Here is an 18,204-nt window from a genome sequence, read left to right as displayed (position 1 = left end):
CACTTATTGCATTTTAAAAAAAATTTATACAGGGTGTAATATTTAATACGAATCCCTAAATTAATTTTTCCAAAGCCAGTCCTGGATTTTTTTAGTTTAGCTAATACCAGTCGAATGCTTGATAGTAGTGTACTGTATCATGCAAAAATCAAATGAGCCGTATAAACACTACAGTAAAATGAAATAAATGGTCAATTACACAAATCACCCTGTTAATTAATAAAGAAGAGGAGTTGATATTTTATAGTGGCCACATGATATGCTCCCTGAGGGACTCTACATATGGTAGGAGTATGTAAAGTTCCTCATGACTCACCCTGTATATAGCGTCTGCAGATCTATTCTCGCTAATATCAAAAAAACACCAAAAATCTTTGTTATCTGACCAATTTTGTTACCACTACAGATTGTTAACATACAGTGTGATTTTTCGGTAATATCAATAGTATCGTCTGCTAGTATAGAAATAAATTGAGTTTCATTAATTTCTCTTGAAATTTCATTTTTTATGTAATCAGCAACACAATCTATTAAATATTTTTGTATTGTTTTGACAAACCCGTGGACACCCTTTCTATTTTTTTAAAATGGTCCTGGATTTCCTGATTGCGTTTAACTGCAAAATTAATATTTTTTTAACAATTACCCATATTTGAAGAATTATGGCTGTCATATCTACCGCGAATGCAAGCTCTTCTGCAACTTTTATATAACTTATTGGATAAAGTAGTAGTCCAGCTAAAGCACTGTCAATAGTTTGCCTATTTTTTATAACCTTTTTAAATCTAAGCAATTGTTTAAATGTTCTTTCGAATATTCATGTTTTTTGATACTAGCTGATAAATTTTTCAAATCTGAATATCCCTGACTCACCCAAACATTTCGCTCCAAATTTGAAAGCAATAGACAAAGCCAACAAAAAAGTGAATTTTTAAAATAACTACCGCATAACCATTTATGGTTTTCATACCATATTGTTTTAAACGATCTCGAAAATGGTCAACTATCCTTCTTATCTGTGGATAAAATTTGTAAATTTGACAAAGGCCGGCCTATAAAAAATTATGATCAAGCGCAGTTTCCTAACGTTCTCAGTTTCGACTTTTTGTAAATATAATAGATTTCAATCAAAGTAGCGATATGGTTTATTTCAATTAAATAATTTATAAAATGCAACGTAGATATATTGGATTATAGAGAATTATTTATAAACATAAAATATATCTTACTGAACAATCAGCTTGCGATGATTGGACACATCCTGAGTCATCATTTCTGATACAGCATGCGGTCTCTCTTTCTTTGGCCTGGATTTTATCTATTTCCTTTTTTATTTTATTGTCGATTCTCATACAAGGCGCGAACTTCGCCCCCAAATGAATAAGGTCACCAGCTCTAGGTCCCAACCTAAAACGACAAACAATATAATTAATATATAAGCAACAATAATGCTTATTTTAAAAAGCAAGACATTATAAGCAAGAATTATTATAAAAAGCAAGACACATTATCTATGAATAATAAATAAAAATTTCAATTTCATAACTAAGTTTATTTCTAAAGTTTATATTCCTCAAAAAGATTTTCTGTTATATTCTTACATTTCCGTCTACGCCAGTGGTGAGAAGCGTTTCATCATTTTTTTAACAAATATAGCGAGTTCATCTTTGAAAAAGACATGAAATCGCAAAGAGATGTAATCATAATCAATGACAAAGTGATAATCAAGATTTCTCATTAATTACTATTTAAATGGGAATAAGCCACAATTAAAGGTTAAAATACGTTTATTGACGTTTCAATTTCCACTTCGGAAATCGTTCTCAAAATACAAACATTTTAACCTTTAATTGTGGCTTATTCCCATTTAAATAATAATTAATTTAAAATGCCACAAGAAAATAGCTTCAGAACAATATTAAGATTTCTCATCCTTGCAAGAACAGTAGAAAAACTCTCAAAGATTGGTCAACTGTAAAAACAGTTTCTGTAAGAATTAGGGACTCAAATATACATTAAAAATGCGAAGTATACAGTTCTAAAAAGAAGCAAAATATACCTACCGAACTCAAATAAGTACAGTAGAACACTATACATATTTGAGGACTTAAATACCACACAAAAGTCTCCAAACAAGAGAGAAACGTTTTCAATAAAATGATAAAGTTTCTTGTCAGCACGGCGCTTTCAAAGTAACAGAACAGGAACACTTTTGTATACAGTCCATCTAATTTACAAACCGTTGCACGTCATCGGCGTCATAGCCCGTGACGTCACATGATACCAACACGAAATATTTAGGCGGTAGGTGTGTTCTTTTTTAGAATCACTTTGCCGAGTACACTGGCATTACAGCCACTAGACATATTTTATTATATACGCGTAGAACTAATATTTAAAGATATTTATTAATGTTAACTTAAAGAAATAGACAACAATATCTTTCATTTAATTTGTATAAATGCATTATAAAGCGTTTTTATGAAGAAAATTTGTTCGGAACACACTGTAACTGTAATCGAACGAAGGTGAAATTTTGGCATAAATTAGTAACACTTATTTGACAGTTGCGGTGTTGACACTGTTTGTACTTTATTATTTTGAATTTTAAAGTGAATACCTCTTGTTTTATATTTTTACCTATTTAATAAAATCTGTTCTTTTTAGAACAAAATTAGTGTGTTTTATTTCAAAAATGTCACGTAAGAATTTAAATAGTCTTTACGTTGTAAAGAGTATAATAATAATTATGTGACCTATTTGATTTAAAATGGATTCAGGATTTTTTTATACTTTGGCAACTATGTCAACTTCGATCTCTGACGTAGATAATGACGTGCAACGGTTTGTAAATTAGATGGACTGTATTCAATATTGCTGTATGGAATAAAAAGTTGAATACTTAAATAAGAATATACAGTGTGACCCATTTACATTGGAAACACCTCTATAAAATTTGAAGTTGTTAACCAATTTTAACCAACTTTTTTTTAATATCATGATCTACTTTGAGACATACTTAAAATGTTTATTTAAATTTCTACGGCATACTACTATACTTTTCCTTAGTCAAAAATGGAGAATTTTAATTTTTCTTCGACTCGAAAAATTCAAATAAAAATACACGCCACTGGATTTAGAGTGGCTTTAAAGAGCTATGGCAAACATTTCATAAAAATATGCTACGGTAAAAATATATTTATTAATACGAAGTTATGACAACTTAAAATTTTTAAATTCACTAAGTTACCAGTCACCAAAGCGCACCCTGTATCAATAGATAACCATGAAAATTATTATTTTGTAAATAATTTTAATAATAAACCACCACTGTATGAAACAATGTTTAAAATAACTTTAAATAACTTAATGAAAATAACGCGCTTAAATTATTAACTTTACATGCTACAAACTCTAATATACAGGATGTCCAGAAACTCTCCTGACAAACGAAAACCGCAGATTCCTCAGATAATTTGAAGACGATTTAACCCAATTCTCCTAGTCCGACAATGGTTCCTAAGTAGCTAGAGTTTTTTGAAGATGGCGCCTTGTAAGTAGTTTTTTTTAATATTTTTTTTTAATAACTCCAGAACGATTTTATTTAGAAAAATAAAAACTGGTACGATTATTGATCCCCAGAGCTGAATCGATTCCATTAATTACGAATTTTTAGTACCGTTCATGGGCGTCCGTTTTATAAATTTTTTTTTCTGTAACTTTTAAGCATTTGTGATACTAGATTATTAAATTTTCAGATACTCTAGTACTAAAAGGTACTTTTACTTTAAGTGGGTAGGATACAAAGTATTTGAGAAAAATAGATTTTAAAATTTTTCGTTTTTTCGTCATGAAAGTTAAATTAATATTTTTTGCACTAGTATTCTTTGAACTGTCAGCAGAACTATAATCTACGTTTTTCATTGCCAAACTCTTTCGTGGCATTCAAACACAATAATTTCAATTCAACAAAAATGGTTTTTACTAATGAGGAATACGCTGATATACATTTAGTTTATTGCGAAATGAGGTATAACGTTCTAGCAGTAAAGTAGATACGCTGAACAATTTCCCTGTTAAGAGAAACAAGTTCAGTATTCTCAAAAAATAATGAAACAGAGCAACATAATGAAGTTTAGGAAAATTTAGAAAGTAGCGTTCGAAGATTATCTGTCAAGTATCCCACAATTTCAAAATTTTCCGCAAGAATTATCTTATACAACGAAAATTTATATCCTTTCATTTTACAAAGGTATAAGCACTGCTACAAGGAGATTTTCCTGCTTAAAACATTTTCAAATCGATTTTTCCAGAAAACGGTGTATCCTACAGATTTAAAGTAAGAGTAACTTTTAGTACTAGAATATTTGAAAATTTAATAATCTAGTATCACAAATGCTTAAAAGTTACCGACAAAGAAGTTATGCGTTAAAATACCCGTTGACCTACCCAAAACGGACGCCTATGAACGGTACTAGAAATTTGCAATTAATGAAATCGATTCAACTCAATTCAACTCAACTTCAATTTTTATTTTTCTAAATAAAAGCGTTCTGGAGTTATTAAAAAAAAACTACTTACAAGGCGCCATCTTCACAGAGCTCCCAAGGGAGCTACTTAGGAAGCATTTTCAGACTAGGTGGATTGGGTTAAACCGTCTTAAAATTATCTGAGGAATCTGCGGTTTCCGTTTGTCAGGAGAGTTTCTGGATACCCTGTAGTACGGAGATTATTTTACTTACTTAGATTACGATTATGGGTCAAGCGTGACCCATTCTCATTTTATTTATAAGGGTCTTTTAAATAGTCAGTATTATTAAAGAGTATCTGTAATTCAACAAAAAACAAAGGAATATAAAAATTATAATCCTAAATTATTGTATTTGTTTAAATTTTATAAGATAGTTCCCCATCCTCGTCTTTTTGGCAGTAGTTGCATTTAATTTTACCTCTTCACGTTTTGAATGAGTATTACAAACAAATCTTTTACAAAAGTCACATGTCTTTGAATATTTATTGTCACTACCCCTACAAGAATAACAACGACCTTGTTTTATTGCAGATTCCGGCACTTGTTTGCTTTTTTACACTAATACTGGTAGTCTCTATTGCAACGATTACGGATTTATGGTGTGTTCCTCTTGTATTGATTCAGCTCTTCGTTTCTGCGATGTTTTATGTTTACTTGGGTGTTCCATTCAGGATTTTTCATATTCCATAAAACTAAAGCATTGTAGCATGCAATATCCAAAAAGTTAAAAAAAAATACGTAAAGGCCATCTTCTTTTGCATGTGTATCCTCGGATCAATTTATCTAAAATATCAAGTCCACGTTTGGTTTTGTTGTAATCCAAAATAATCTTTGGTTTAAAATTTTGGTCTTCACCAGAAACTTCATGTTTATTGTGTAAGGTCGATAATATTAAGACAAATTTGTTAGACTTAGTTACATATGAAACTAAAGTAATGTTTCTAGTAAACAAAAATTTTGAAGAATACAGTGAACAATCTGTCATCTCAAGAAATGATTTGGGCAAACGTTTCCTATTTTTTCTAATAGTACCGAAAAGAGTTAAATTTTAGAATAAGAGTTCTTCAGATAAAGCAATGTCTGCAAAAAAATTGTCAGTTGTAATATTTCGACCAGGCCTACATATACCAATGTTAGCGTCACAATAAAAACTGTTAGCGTCACATAGGGTTCAAGCCTTTATACAGTATTTCTTCGGTTTACTAGTTATATAAATCAGAAATGTACACCGTCCCGTAAAATCTACAAGTTGCTTGTCGACAGTACCAAAAGCAGATGGTTCATATGATTCCCTACAATTTTGTTCAAATAGATCAGCAATTTCTCGAATAGGAGCTAATTCATCTCGTTCTTTCCTTTCTGTTCTCGTATCCAAATTATCAAGACGAATATACTTCAAAATACTAATAAATCTATCCCGACAGAGAAGCTTTATAAATAGGACGCGTAAATGCATTATTTGTATTGGACCAGAAATTATGCACCTTCACATGAGACTCTCTGAATCTTCCACATAATATACCAAATTATACCAAAGAAAGCACGCATTTCGAGTAGATCAACTTCAATCTTAACCTTCATTTTTTTCTCGTTCGTACTGTTATACGCAGCTATGAACTCAATAGCTCTCTTATTGGTATACTCAAGGATCATTGACATTATACTATAAGACAAAAATAAATGGAAGGCATCCATGCATGTCTCAATATTTTGACTTTTCGTAGCGAAATCTATGTTTTTCTGTACTAAATGACATGCCAATATCTTATTCTTTTTTGGAGCTAAATAACGTCATGTTCGTCCTTCTCACATAAAATCAAACGCACTAGATCGTTCACTATCTGTATTTTCAGAACTTCCTCGTTCGCGAGTTCAGTAATTGATCAATTACCTTCATGTGCTTCCGGCTCACAACTCACAACCGTCATTATCACTCGCTTAACTATAGCTTTCGTCCAGCTCTGGAACGTCATCTTCTTCACTATCTGACAGGAGTAAGGCATACAACTCAGCTTCACTCAAAGTATATTCTTTTTCCACATTTTAATGTAATACTGCATACTTCATAATGGATGCTTAAATTAAATTAATAAACAAACGTGAAATACCGCTTTACAGCGAAGACACTACGTTTACTCCATAGGTTAACTTTTAGCTACTAATATTTCTACAAATATAATCCCTTGGCATTGAATGTGTACACCGGTAAACAGAGACGGCTGCATTTTATGTTTACATACAAACATATTGAAAATATTCTTCGAAATACGAAAACCGTATCAGGACTGACAGGGCATCATAAAGGAAAAACTGTAATTTGCCTGTTCACGAATGATACAAGAAAAAATAGTTTGAAACAAATAAAGAGAACTTAGGATCAATTGGATTTACAAAAAAAAAAAAAAAATTTCATATAATATTAAAAAATAATAAAATTACGAGTCAGGCTTGACCCAGACTGCGTACTCCGAAGGTTAAAATATATTAGACATTAAAAAATAATCCCTTATAACGAAGAAGAGGAAATGATTAAATCATTTTAGAAATTACCCCTAATGCTAGTTTAAAAGTTAATATGCCTCGAGAGAGTATACAGGGATGTCTTGGGGTAAATATTATTAAACCTTTCAAACCAAAATTCTTACACTAGTTGCAGGAAGTTGACGAAGCAATAAATATAGAATATTGTTTATGGGTCCAAGGAGAATATTTAAAAAATATAAATTTTCCAAAATTTCTTGTTTAGCGACGAAGCTACTTTCACTACAAAAGCAGTAGTACCGTCACAAAATTGACACTATTGGACATAAAAAGTTTATTGGGCAATAAACTGTAAAAACCAGTACCTATTTATAAAATAAAATATCTGGCGTGGTATAATAAACGAGCGAATTATTAACCATGAATTAACAGTCCTTTTAAGAATTAAAAAAAAACCGACCTATGGAAAATGCAATTCATGAATTTCCACTTAATGATTAAATTTTTTTATCCAGTAAGATGTTCTGTTCATTTTCATGACAACTAAGATTTAAGTTGAAATATTAGGTGTTATAGCATTTACAAAGTAGTAAAGTTATTAATGTAAGTAATATTACATAATGTAATACATTTATAAAATTTTTATGTTATTTTAAACATTTTTTTCATGCAGTGGTAGATTATTATTAAAATTATTTAAAAAATGATAATTTTCATGGTTATCTGTTGAGTAGGGTCTTCTATGTTAACTCGTAGCTTATTAAGTTTTAATATTTTAAGTTATGATAACTTGTTTATTAATAAATATATTTTAATGAAATTTTTGACATGACTTAAATCCAGTGGCGTAGAAATTGTTGCAATAGAAAAACTGATAATAAAAATTTTTCATTTCCAATCTAAATGGATCACTTTGTATAAACAGGTTGAAGTAATTTCATATTTGTTATAGAAGGTTTTAGGGGATATTGATCGAGGAAATAACCATGAATGAGATAACGAGAGAAATGGAAAAGTAGTGTAAAGAAACACAACAAGGAAAGTTCAATAATTGGCACGTTTGATGAGAGGGAAGAAATAATAACGATTATAATGGAATAAAGCTAAGAAATTTGCGAGAGTGGTACCAATGCTGTTCAAAAGAATCAACTAGAGCAGCAGTGAATAAAATACAAATATTCACAATGATATCTGAACTCCGTTAGGAGACGGCACATGGAGAAGATAAGATTAATGACATAATAGCGGGCTATGTACTGGCGTTGTTATAAAGAATTTCAAATGCGAGCAAAAGTAGCTTAAATAAAAGCGGGGTTTCACAGACTATTCTTGAAATTATGTAGTTGTCTGTCTCTGCAATAAACCTTGAAGGAACAGTCAAAGACTTGAAACATGGTACAGAGGTTCTTTTAGATGGGAGAACCCTACTAAGGGATAATATGTCAAAGTCACCAATTGCGGATAATCCGGCCGTAGTATTGTTGGTGTATAGTTTTTTTAGGACCTATATGGTGTGTCAAATTTAGGTCGAATATTACAGAATTTGTAAAAATACACGTCCTATACCGTGAAATTTAATCAGATCTGCAGGTATGGAAATTGATAGTATTCTCTAGATTAAAACCAAAAAGGTTAATGCTAAATTCGTTGCTGGGTTCTTCGATACCCATTCTATTGATTTATAATAATACTTTTTAATTTCATATTTGTTTAGAACATTAACTTATTCAATATTAAAAGTTGGTGCACTAACTAACGAGGTACAATAAATGAAAAGAAAACTTACCAAAAGTTTGCAGGTTCCATATAGTCCACTTGTTGTAAAGACAAACTAGTCACCAAAACTTGTCCCGATCTTGACTGAAGGTCAACTCCAAAAGGTCCAACTCCGTAACAAATAATAGAAATGAAAAGTACTAAAATTTGCACAGTGGTCACCCAATAAGTGAACATCGGTCGGTGGTCCTCCATGTCATCAAGTTGTTCTCGAATCTTATCGTCTTGTGTTACCGATTTTCTGAAGGAACGCCTAAAAAAATCAATAAGTTTTTGAAACGTAGATGACATGAAGAAAATTTATCTATCACTACTTTTATTAATGTATGTTCTCATTGCAGATAAAAATGAAGGTCAAATAAAAGCCTCTTACAGTGATATAAATCCATTGATGTAGTAGGGAAGTTAAAGAAAAAGTACAAGCTGGATAATACAAATAACAGAGACATAACAATATGAATGAGAAATTTTAACGCTGAAGTAGAAGAACGAAAAATCGAAGATGTTATTGGTAGGTTCGGACTGAGAATAATTAACAAAAGTGAAGACAAATTGACGGATTGTCAAGGATTTGATGTGATAATTATCTGTGAGAGTAAAAAGAAGATTATAACACATTACACTGTAAACAATATACATTAAAAATAATAATATTAAAAGAAAATGAAAATATGTACTATCATAGATTTGAATTAAAATTTTTAAGTTGGCTACTAAAAATGCTTATAATACCACTCGATCCAGTGAGTCACCATTATAAAAGCGAAACATCCTTGCCAAATGACAGTGATCTGCATAGTCAATTCGAAAAAATCTTATTTTCTCACTAAATTGTTAGTAATTAAAATATAAAAAATAAAAAATAAAAATATAAAGGAATTGGATATATTTCAATGGGCGTATACTTAGAGTATATATAGAAATGGGCACAAAGAAAGAAAATACAAACCTAATTATATGCTATGGACCTGATTAAAATACAATCAAAAAACGAAAAGAATGAGTTCTGTGACAAACTGTAAGAAGTAATAAATGATTATATAGCGAAAATACTAATCGCAGGAGATATGAATGCTAGAGTAGGAAAAGGAGTAGCAAAATGGAACAATGTTATAAGACCATACAGAGAGGACAAAATCAACAATAATGGGAAACTATCACTTGAATTCTATTAAGACAATAACACCATCAACCTGTATGCGTCTACTGCTGGACATAAGTCTCCCTCAGGTCTTTCCATCTGCCATCTGTCTTGTGCGGCTTACATCCAGTTATTGCTAACACGCTTCACGTCGTCAGTCCATCTATTTGGTGGGCGTCCTCTGCTCCGCATTGCTTCTTGTCTTAATCTCCACTAGACAATAATTTTGTCCATCGGTTGTCTGATAATTTGGCGACGTGTCCTGCCCAATTCCATTTTAGCGTCGTGATTTTTTCGATGGCATCTGTTGTTTTTGTTCTACGACATAGACGCCTATGGAGAGCCAGATAACATCTGGTGCCCATAGCCCTCTGAGTTACGCAAATCTTATTCACTACCTTTTTTGTGAGTGTTAATGTTTCCGCTCCATAAGTGAGTACAGGTAACATACATTGGCCAACGACTTTCCTTTTAAGGCATATGGGTAGATCCAATTTAAATACATAGTTTAATTTACCAAACGCTGCCCACGCTAATCCTATGCGACGTGGAAGTTCACATGTCTGGTTATCTCTGCCCAACAGAATTATATGTCCTAAGTACTTATACGATGTAGTCTGCACAATATCCTTTCCATCAACAGCAATATTTCGATTTAGCACCAGATTAGTCAATATTTGCATCTTGTTCATATTAATCTTTAGTCTGACCTCCAAGGAAGCGTGATATAATTTTTCAAACATTATTATTGCATCATCCATACGATCGGCTATAAGGACGATGTCACCTGCAAATCTCAAATGACTGAGCTTCTCTCCATATATGTTGATACCATGATCGTTCAGATGTGCCTTCTTACAAGTATGTTCTAAAAGCGTCGTGAATAGCTTTGGAGGGACGTTGTCTCCTTGCCGTACTCCTCGCTGTATACAGAATTTACTTGTTTCTTGTTCAGATAGTCTTACGCTAGTTGTGGCATTTTTGTAGATATAGTTGATCATGTTAGTAAAGCGATGGTCTGTTAGGCATTCTGTCAATGCTTTTAATATTTTTTAAAGACTTATGGTATCGAATGGTTTCTCGTAATCTACGAATATTAGTGTCAATGGTTTGTTGTATTCTGCAGACTTCTCTATCAAGTTCTTTATCACTAGTAAGTGGTCGTATCCAGATTTAAATTCAGCTTGTTCTCTAGGCTGATAGAAGTCTTTTTTTGATAATTTTTATGAAGTTGTGTTTATATATGTGTGAAAGCAAACTGATAGGGCGGTTGTTTCTTTTAGATCTGTTATGTCTCCTTGCTTGTGTAATAAAATAATGACGGCATTGTTTCATTGAGAAGGAGTTTGTACTTGGTAGATGTATTCGGTGAAAAGCTTGGCCAAAGCCTGGATAATTTTATTTCCATCTAGTTTGATCGCTTCGATAATTACTCCGTCATCGCCAGGGGATTTGTTATTTTTCATTTCTAAAAGTTCCGTTTTGATTTCGTATGGAGTTATTTCTAGCATTAATTCTTATCCCTGATTTGTGATTTTGGGCAGGGCTGATCTTGCCTTTCGTCGATGTTCTCATACATTTCGCGATAAAAGGATTCGACAACCTCAATGATTTTGGTTCTATCAGTAGTAATGTTTCCATCTTTGTTTTTTATTTTGTACATATTTTTGTTGCCTATGTTGTTCGTATTTAGCCTCAAAACTTTTGTTTTCTTAAATTATTTTAGTTATTTCTCTTCAATTGTTTTCTCTTACGTCTTTTCGGCTTGAACGGTGGATATCTTTATTTAATTTCTTCATTGTTGTGTAGTTGCAGCCCAATTTTTCCGTCAGCTGTCTTATTTTACTTACTATCTCTGTGGTATTTTGGCTTAGTTTTTCTTTATGGGTCAGAACGGTCGGAGAGCACTTCCTTTCCATTCCTTTTAGAGTCTTCGTTATGCCATCATTTGCTTGATCTACATCTTTTATTTTATCTTGCAAGTCTTGTATATGTCTGACCATCTTTGTTCTTTCCAATTTGACATTTAATAGTATCAGCTCGGAATAATCTGTGGTTGATTCCTATTGAAAATTTGTTGAGTACTTCGATGTCTTTGATTATTTCTTTTCTGTTTGTTATGATATAATCTATTTCATTTTTGACACTGAACTGATGTATGTCCATTTATGCTGAGGCTTTTTATTGAAAAAAGAGTTCATCATAGATAAATTTTCCTGGTGTAAGAAGTTCAGCAATCTTGGCCCTAGTACATTTCTTTCGCCATATTCATACTTATACATAGACAATAACATGAAGATCATGAATACAGATTTCCAATAGAAAACGATACATAAAATCACAAGAGAAGTCAAACAAGAAACGTTTACATACAAACAATCAACTGTTGACTATACTATAGTACAAAAAACAGAGTGGAGCTGGATAAGAGCCGTAAGGGTGATAAGAAGCTATGAAATAGGCAGTGATCACTACCTACTGGAAAGTACATTTAAGAAGAATAAGAAATATAAGTAAATAACTAACATACATAACAAACAGTAATAATCAGATATAAGGAAGAGTTAGAGAAGGAACTGGATAAAGAAGGAGAAATGACAGAAGTAGTAGAAGAAGAATGGGGATAATTTATAAATAATATGACAAATACAATAAAATTGGTATGTGGGACCACAAGAACCAATTGGAAAAAGAAACGGACACCATGGTGGAATCAGCAAGAAGTGCAGGTAGACTCGCCAGTTGACTCTTGACTCGCTGCTGCACTATGTTTTTACCCTAAGGGTACGAATATACCGAAGATACATGGATGTGTGCGATGGAGGTCGCGGTCGAGGTTGATACATCGATATCAAAACAAACTTTCATATTTTTACGAGATCGCACATACTAAGGATGTTTCACCCGTTGACCCTCGCGACCTATCATCGCGGTTTACAGACATGCCGATGCCAGAACAAAATAGTTTGTTTTACATCGCGATCGAGCTGTTTAATCGCGTGGTAAATTACAAGTTTATTGGTGGTTTTTAAACCACGTGACATTCGCCGATGATACGGATGGTTTAATAAATTTACTGAAATATATCCAGACTTATCATATAAGCATAAAATCTGTCTGAGTGGTTTTTCTTAAGCTCTTTAAATAGGTGATAGTATTGTCCTAGATATTAAGTTTTTTATTTATAGGATGAGACGAAAGCTGGCGATTTAAATAATTACAAATGATCCACTACTTTTTACTTAAAGACAAACATTCACTGTCGTCACTACTGTTGCTCATGTACATAATTTTATAATATAAAAAAGCTAACTTTCCCAAAACACATGTCAGTTACCCCAGAAACTATAAAGAACACTGAAAGGAAGGTATCTTCGGTATGTTCTGCTGGTCATCGATGTAAACCTCGACCGTGACCGCAAACCCCACTGCTCACATCCATGTATCCTCGGTATGTTCGTACCTTAAGATGATAAAAACGTGTAGGTAAGAAAGTCAGAGGTTAAGAACTGAAGGGAAAAGTCAACCGAAACTCAAATAGGGGAAGTATTTGAAAAAACGAGAATTGGTGAAGATTAACAGCTAATGAAGCAAAATAAAAAAATTATAACTGATTTTTCTTTTGGTTTTTCTATTGACAGTTTCAATTTCATACTAAATCAATTTTGAAATTTCCTATTAATAATTCTATACTTTTAATTAACTGTTAATCTGTATATGCAAAAATATAACCCTATACTAAACCATTCGTTGATTAATGATCAACAAAAGCAACAGAAGTTTACCCTTTGTAAATTGTCTGCACTCGCTCTAAGTAGAAGTTTGTAATTTAATCCAATATTCTTCCTACCAATTAACCTAGAAGTGCGGGCACTATTTAAATTTTCTTTGATAAACAACTGTCGAGATATTGTTAGAGAATACACAAAAATTAATTAAAAGAAAATCCCACTTCCTAGTTCATAATAGACAGACGATGTTAAATCTCTTATTTTTCACATTAATTATTTTTTTATTAAAAGCAAAAAAATAATATAGAATGGAAAAAAGATATAAGATAAGCAAAAACTATATATTATTGTAGAAAGATCTTAATTTAATGAACTAAGGAGATATTAAAGCGTCTGCTTAGTGTAACATGGACCAACTGGCCCGATTTTCTGGTTACATCATTAACCGAACAGTTTTGAAGCTGTTTTCTTGTGAAATGTTTAAGTTAAATATTTATTTGTATGGAATATTAATCCGAGGGTAACACATCAATCCCATAATTTCAACTCAAAAACATTGCTATTTTGCCTAAAAGATCGAGACTAATTCATCTGTCAAATTGGATGCTACAAAGTGTCAATTAATAAGCAAAAATTAATCAATTTTTTAAAATAATTTTTATTTATTACTTATTTTTATTTATTTATTTTATTAATTTTTTAAAATCCATTTACGGATTGGAAATCGAAACGCCAAAAACAAATGTAAAATGTAATTTTCATTACAATCAATGTGGCTTAATCCCATACAAATGCAATGTTTAAGTGAGCAGTATTGATTATCTACAATGTTTTCTCTATTTTAAACGAATACCTTAATAGTTTCCTGAATACATCCATATATTTTTTATAATATATTAATTTTAATATTTTATTCTTTGGAAATAATTTTAATTGGGTCTAGCATTCTTTTGTCCATCACATCAAAGAGTGTCAATACATATCAGAAAGGATTGTAACAGCAAAGATGGAGAATGGAGAAGGAAGATCTGAACATCATCGGAGTATTCGGCCCAGAAAATAACAAGCCTCAAACAACAAGTGAAACGTTTTATGACCAATTACAACAAGTATTAGATCAAGTCAGATGGAAGATGATAATATTGGAGATTTTAACGCATGAATATGCAATCAAGTAATACCCGAAATTAATCAAAAACATAATAAGGATGTTAAAAACCAAAATGGAGAACTGATGATTAACTTCTGCAGGAATAACGAATTTAGAATAAACAACACATTTTTTGACAACAATACGGAAGATTATGATAATAGATTATGATACGGAATCCACGGAATACTTATACAGAAAAAGAATATCAGAAAAGACCGTTGGGAATGAAATATTACAAAACGATAATATCGAGAAAAGCTAGGAAAAACTCAAAAATAACATAATTAATGGAGCAACAGAATCACTTGAAGAGAGGAAAGTAACGAACACTAACATATCAAAAATGAAAACAAACACCATGGTTTAGAGAGGAAGTGACGACAAAATGTGAAGAAAAGAAGAAAGCCTTTTTACGATACAGAACACAACAAACAAAACAGAATATAACCATTATAAACGAATCAAAAATGAAACTAATACTTTAGTTAGACAAATACAAAGGGAACACTGGCAGATCTTCTCAAAACAGATGGAACACGACTTCTACGGAACACAAAAAGAAATATGGAAAATGATCAGAGGCCAAAGAAAAGAGATGAACGAACTAATAAAAAAGAAACACATTCAGAACGAAACATGGGTAGCCTACTTTCGATCCATATTTGCTAAAGGTGACGATAATGAACCACCAACACCAGAGGTGACGACAAACAAAGAAATAAATATTAAGGAGGAAGAGGTAAAGGAAGCATTAAGGATATTAAAAAATAGAAAATCTCCAGGAGAGGACAGAATACCGAACGAACTCCTAAAGTACGGAGGACCAGATCTGACAAAACAACTATTAAAACTAATCCAAAAAATAATATAACAAAACACAATTCCTCAAGAATGGACATCAAGCATCCTTATACCTCTCTTCAAAAATGGAGATATATCGGACCCGGAAAATTACAGAGGAATTAATTTAATAAATACAACAGTAAAATTAACAACCAAAGTGATGAAATGAAATTATAACACTAGCAGAAGAACAAAATGGTTTTAGGCCAGAAAGATCATGCACCGACGCTATATATATAATGAGGCAAGTGCAAGAGAAATCGTTAGAATACAACAAACCGGCATATCTATGTTTCGTAGACCTCAAGAAGGCATTTGACCGGGTCAAATTAAAGGACGTTATCCACTTTATTGTACGCAAGAGAGACACCTCTAGGAATAATCAAAACGAAAAAATATCTACCAAAACAACACAATAAAAGTAAAAGTGGAAGAAGAACTAACCGACCCTATTAGTGCTGGCAATGGAAAAAGACAGGGAGATTCCCTGAGTCCTCTATTGTTCAACTTGATTATGGATGAAATAATAAAAAAGTAAGAACTTAAAAAGGATAGCAAATGGGAGAAAAATAACTTAAAATAATCTGCTATGCAAATGACGCAATACTACTCTCTCAAAGTGAAGACGATTTACAATGTTGCACCAATTTATTATAACCTCCAGAAAATTTAACATGTTAATTTTCCCAAAAAAGACAAAATGCATGGTTACAACACCGAATTTAATAAGATGTTGGTGCTGGAAAGTCAGATAAGAGAACAAGTGATGGAGTTTAAATATCTAGGCATCACATTATCTAGCTACGGAAAACTCGGAACTGAATCAAGTAAATAGAACAAACAGACTGCATGAGATGGATAACATAAGATGGAGAAATAAAAATATCGGGAAAGAACTGAAAGGCAGAATTTACAAAACAGTCATCAGACCAATAATGAAATACGCGGCAGAAACAGAGCTAATACAGAGAGGAAAAAAGGATATTAGAAACAGCAGAGATGAAAACATTTAGAAAAATTGATGACAAGACACTATGGGACAGAGCTAAAAGTACAGATATACGACGTAGATGCAAGCTGGAGAACATCAAGAACTGGGTAAGAAATAGAAAAGTAGAATGGAATGATCATATAAGCCGAATGACAACAAATAGACTAGTACAGACGGCAAGAAACGGTTCTCCAATAGGAAGATGATCAGCAGGAAGACCACGAAAAGATAGAAAGACAACTTACTGAAGGCACATCGAAAAACAGACAGAGACATGTCAACATAAAAAGAAGAAGAAGAAGATTCTTTTGTTTCACTCTAGTAATTTACAGTGCTGTAATGATATTTTGGTTTTTAAGGATACGTTTTATTTTTTATAATTAGACGCCTCATTCTGTTTATATTTATGTATTAGTAATACTTAAGATTCCTTGGGGATGTGATATATCAACTGTAATCAAACTTTTGTCATCAGTATATCTGAAAATATTAATCCTTTGAAATTAATAGAGACTAAGTTCATTTAGCTATTAAGTAAGAACATACAACAGATAACAGAAAAAAAAAACAATACATGAGACCCAAAAAATATTGCAAAGAAACCAAATAACAAACTAGAGTTCCTTTTAATCACAAAAATCTGTAAGGATTAAAAATATATAATCATCAATAAGAAGTTGAACATCCTGCAAAAAAAGGAAAGAACATTTTCCTGAGCTCAGGACGCAGACGGAGAATAATAGACGCCGCAGAAGACGAAATAATATCCATATAGCAGAACAGGTAGAAGAGCTGTCAATAAAAGAAACTATATTTGTCATAAATATTATTATTCTAATTCTCCTTGGATGACCGAGCAAAATTCAAATCGTCTATCACAAATCCTTTCTTTCAATGTGTGAACGAATTATGGTTTGATTCGTCTATTTTTGTTTTGTTTTAAAATGATTGCCACTGTATGTTTACTTCCATTATTTTGCAGCAATAACTTCCATTTCCGCAATGACAGCTGCGGATTTTCTACGACCGATAGCATTACTTCCAACTGCGTGTCCCAGTTGGCAGCCAGTTGTCGCCTTTTTAAATTGAAATTCTTGTTAATACTTCCATTAGTCTTGAAGTTATTTAGTATTTTCTTGTCTTTTATTATCTCTTGGGATGCCTATTATTAAAAAGATTTGCAGCTTCTCTATCCGTTTTATAGTTCTCTCCCACAATCAAAATAATTTCAATTTGTTCTTTGCAAATTAATAAGTATTTAAGTACTTTATAAAGTCGAACATCTTTTTACGTTCCCTATTTCAAAATATTTATTGTATGTACCGGGTGGTCCAATAAGCCGATCTATCGGCTATATATATATCAGAAACTATTCATGAAAAATCTGAAAACCAGTTTTTTGTGAAATATACCCAATTATACCAAGTGTTAAATAAGTAATCTAGAAAGAGGCCTAAACTCCGCACAAAGTTGTTCAAGTACTTTTGAGGGTGGCGGAGAGTGGGAAAGTATTTGTGGATAAATACCTATAACTTTGGTTTGGATCAACCGATTTTA

General features: G+C 32.0%; 1 protein-coding gene across 3 annotated transcripts in view; it reads right to left on the bottom strand.

The window, feature by feature from the left end:
- Positions 1–18,204, bottom strand: part of rho-5 (rhomboid-5) — a 693,122-nt gene that overhangs the window by 20,842 nt on the left and 654,076 nt on the right. For all 3 annotated transcript variants that reach the window (XM_072526724.1, XM_072526726.1, XM_072526725.1), the window contains 2 exons: positions 8,799–9,041; positions 1,230–1,407 (listed from right to left, as the gene is read on the bottom strand). In XM_072526724.1, the coding sequence (XP_072382825.1) occupies positions 1,230–1,407; positions 8,799–9,041 (421 nt within the window). The remainder of the gene's footprint in view (positions 1–1,229; positions 1,408–8,798; positions 9,042–18,204) is intronic.

This window comes from Diabrotica undecimpunctata, chromosome 3 (assembly GCF_040954645.1).
Source record: "Diabrotica undecimpunctata isolate CICGRU chromosome 3, icDiaUnde3, whole genome shotgun sequence".
Lineage (NCBI taxonomy): Eukaryota > Metazoa > Arthropoda > Insecta > Coleoptera > Chrysomelidae > Diabrotica > Diabrotica undecimpunctata.
Note: the sequence above shows the minus strand (reverse complement) of the source record. Positions and strands in the feature narration are given on the sequence as shown.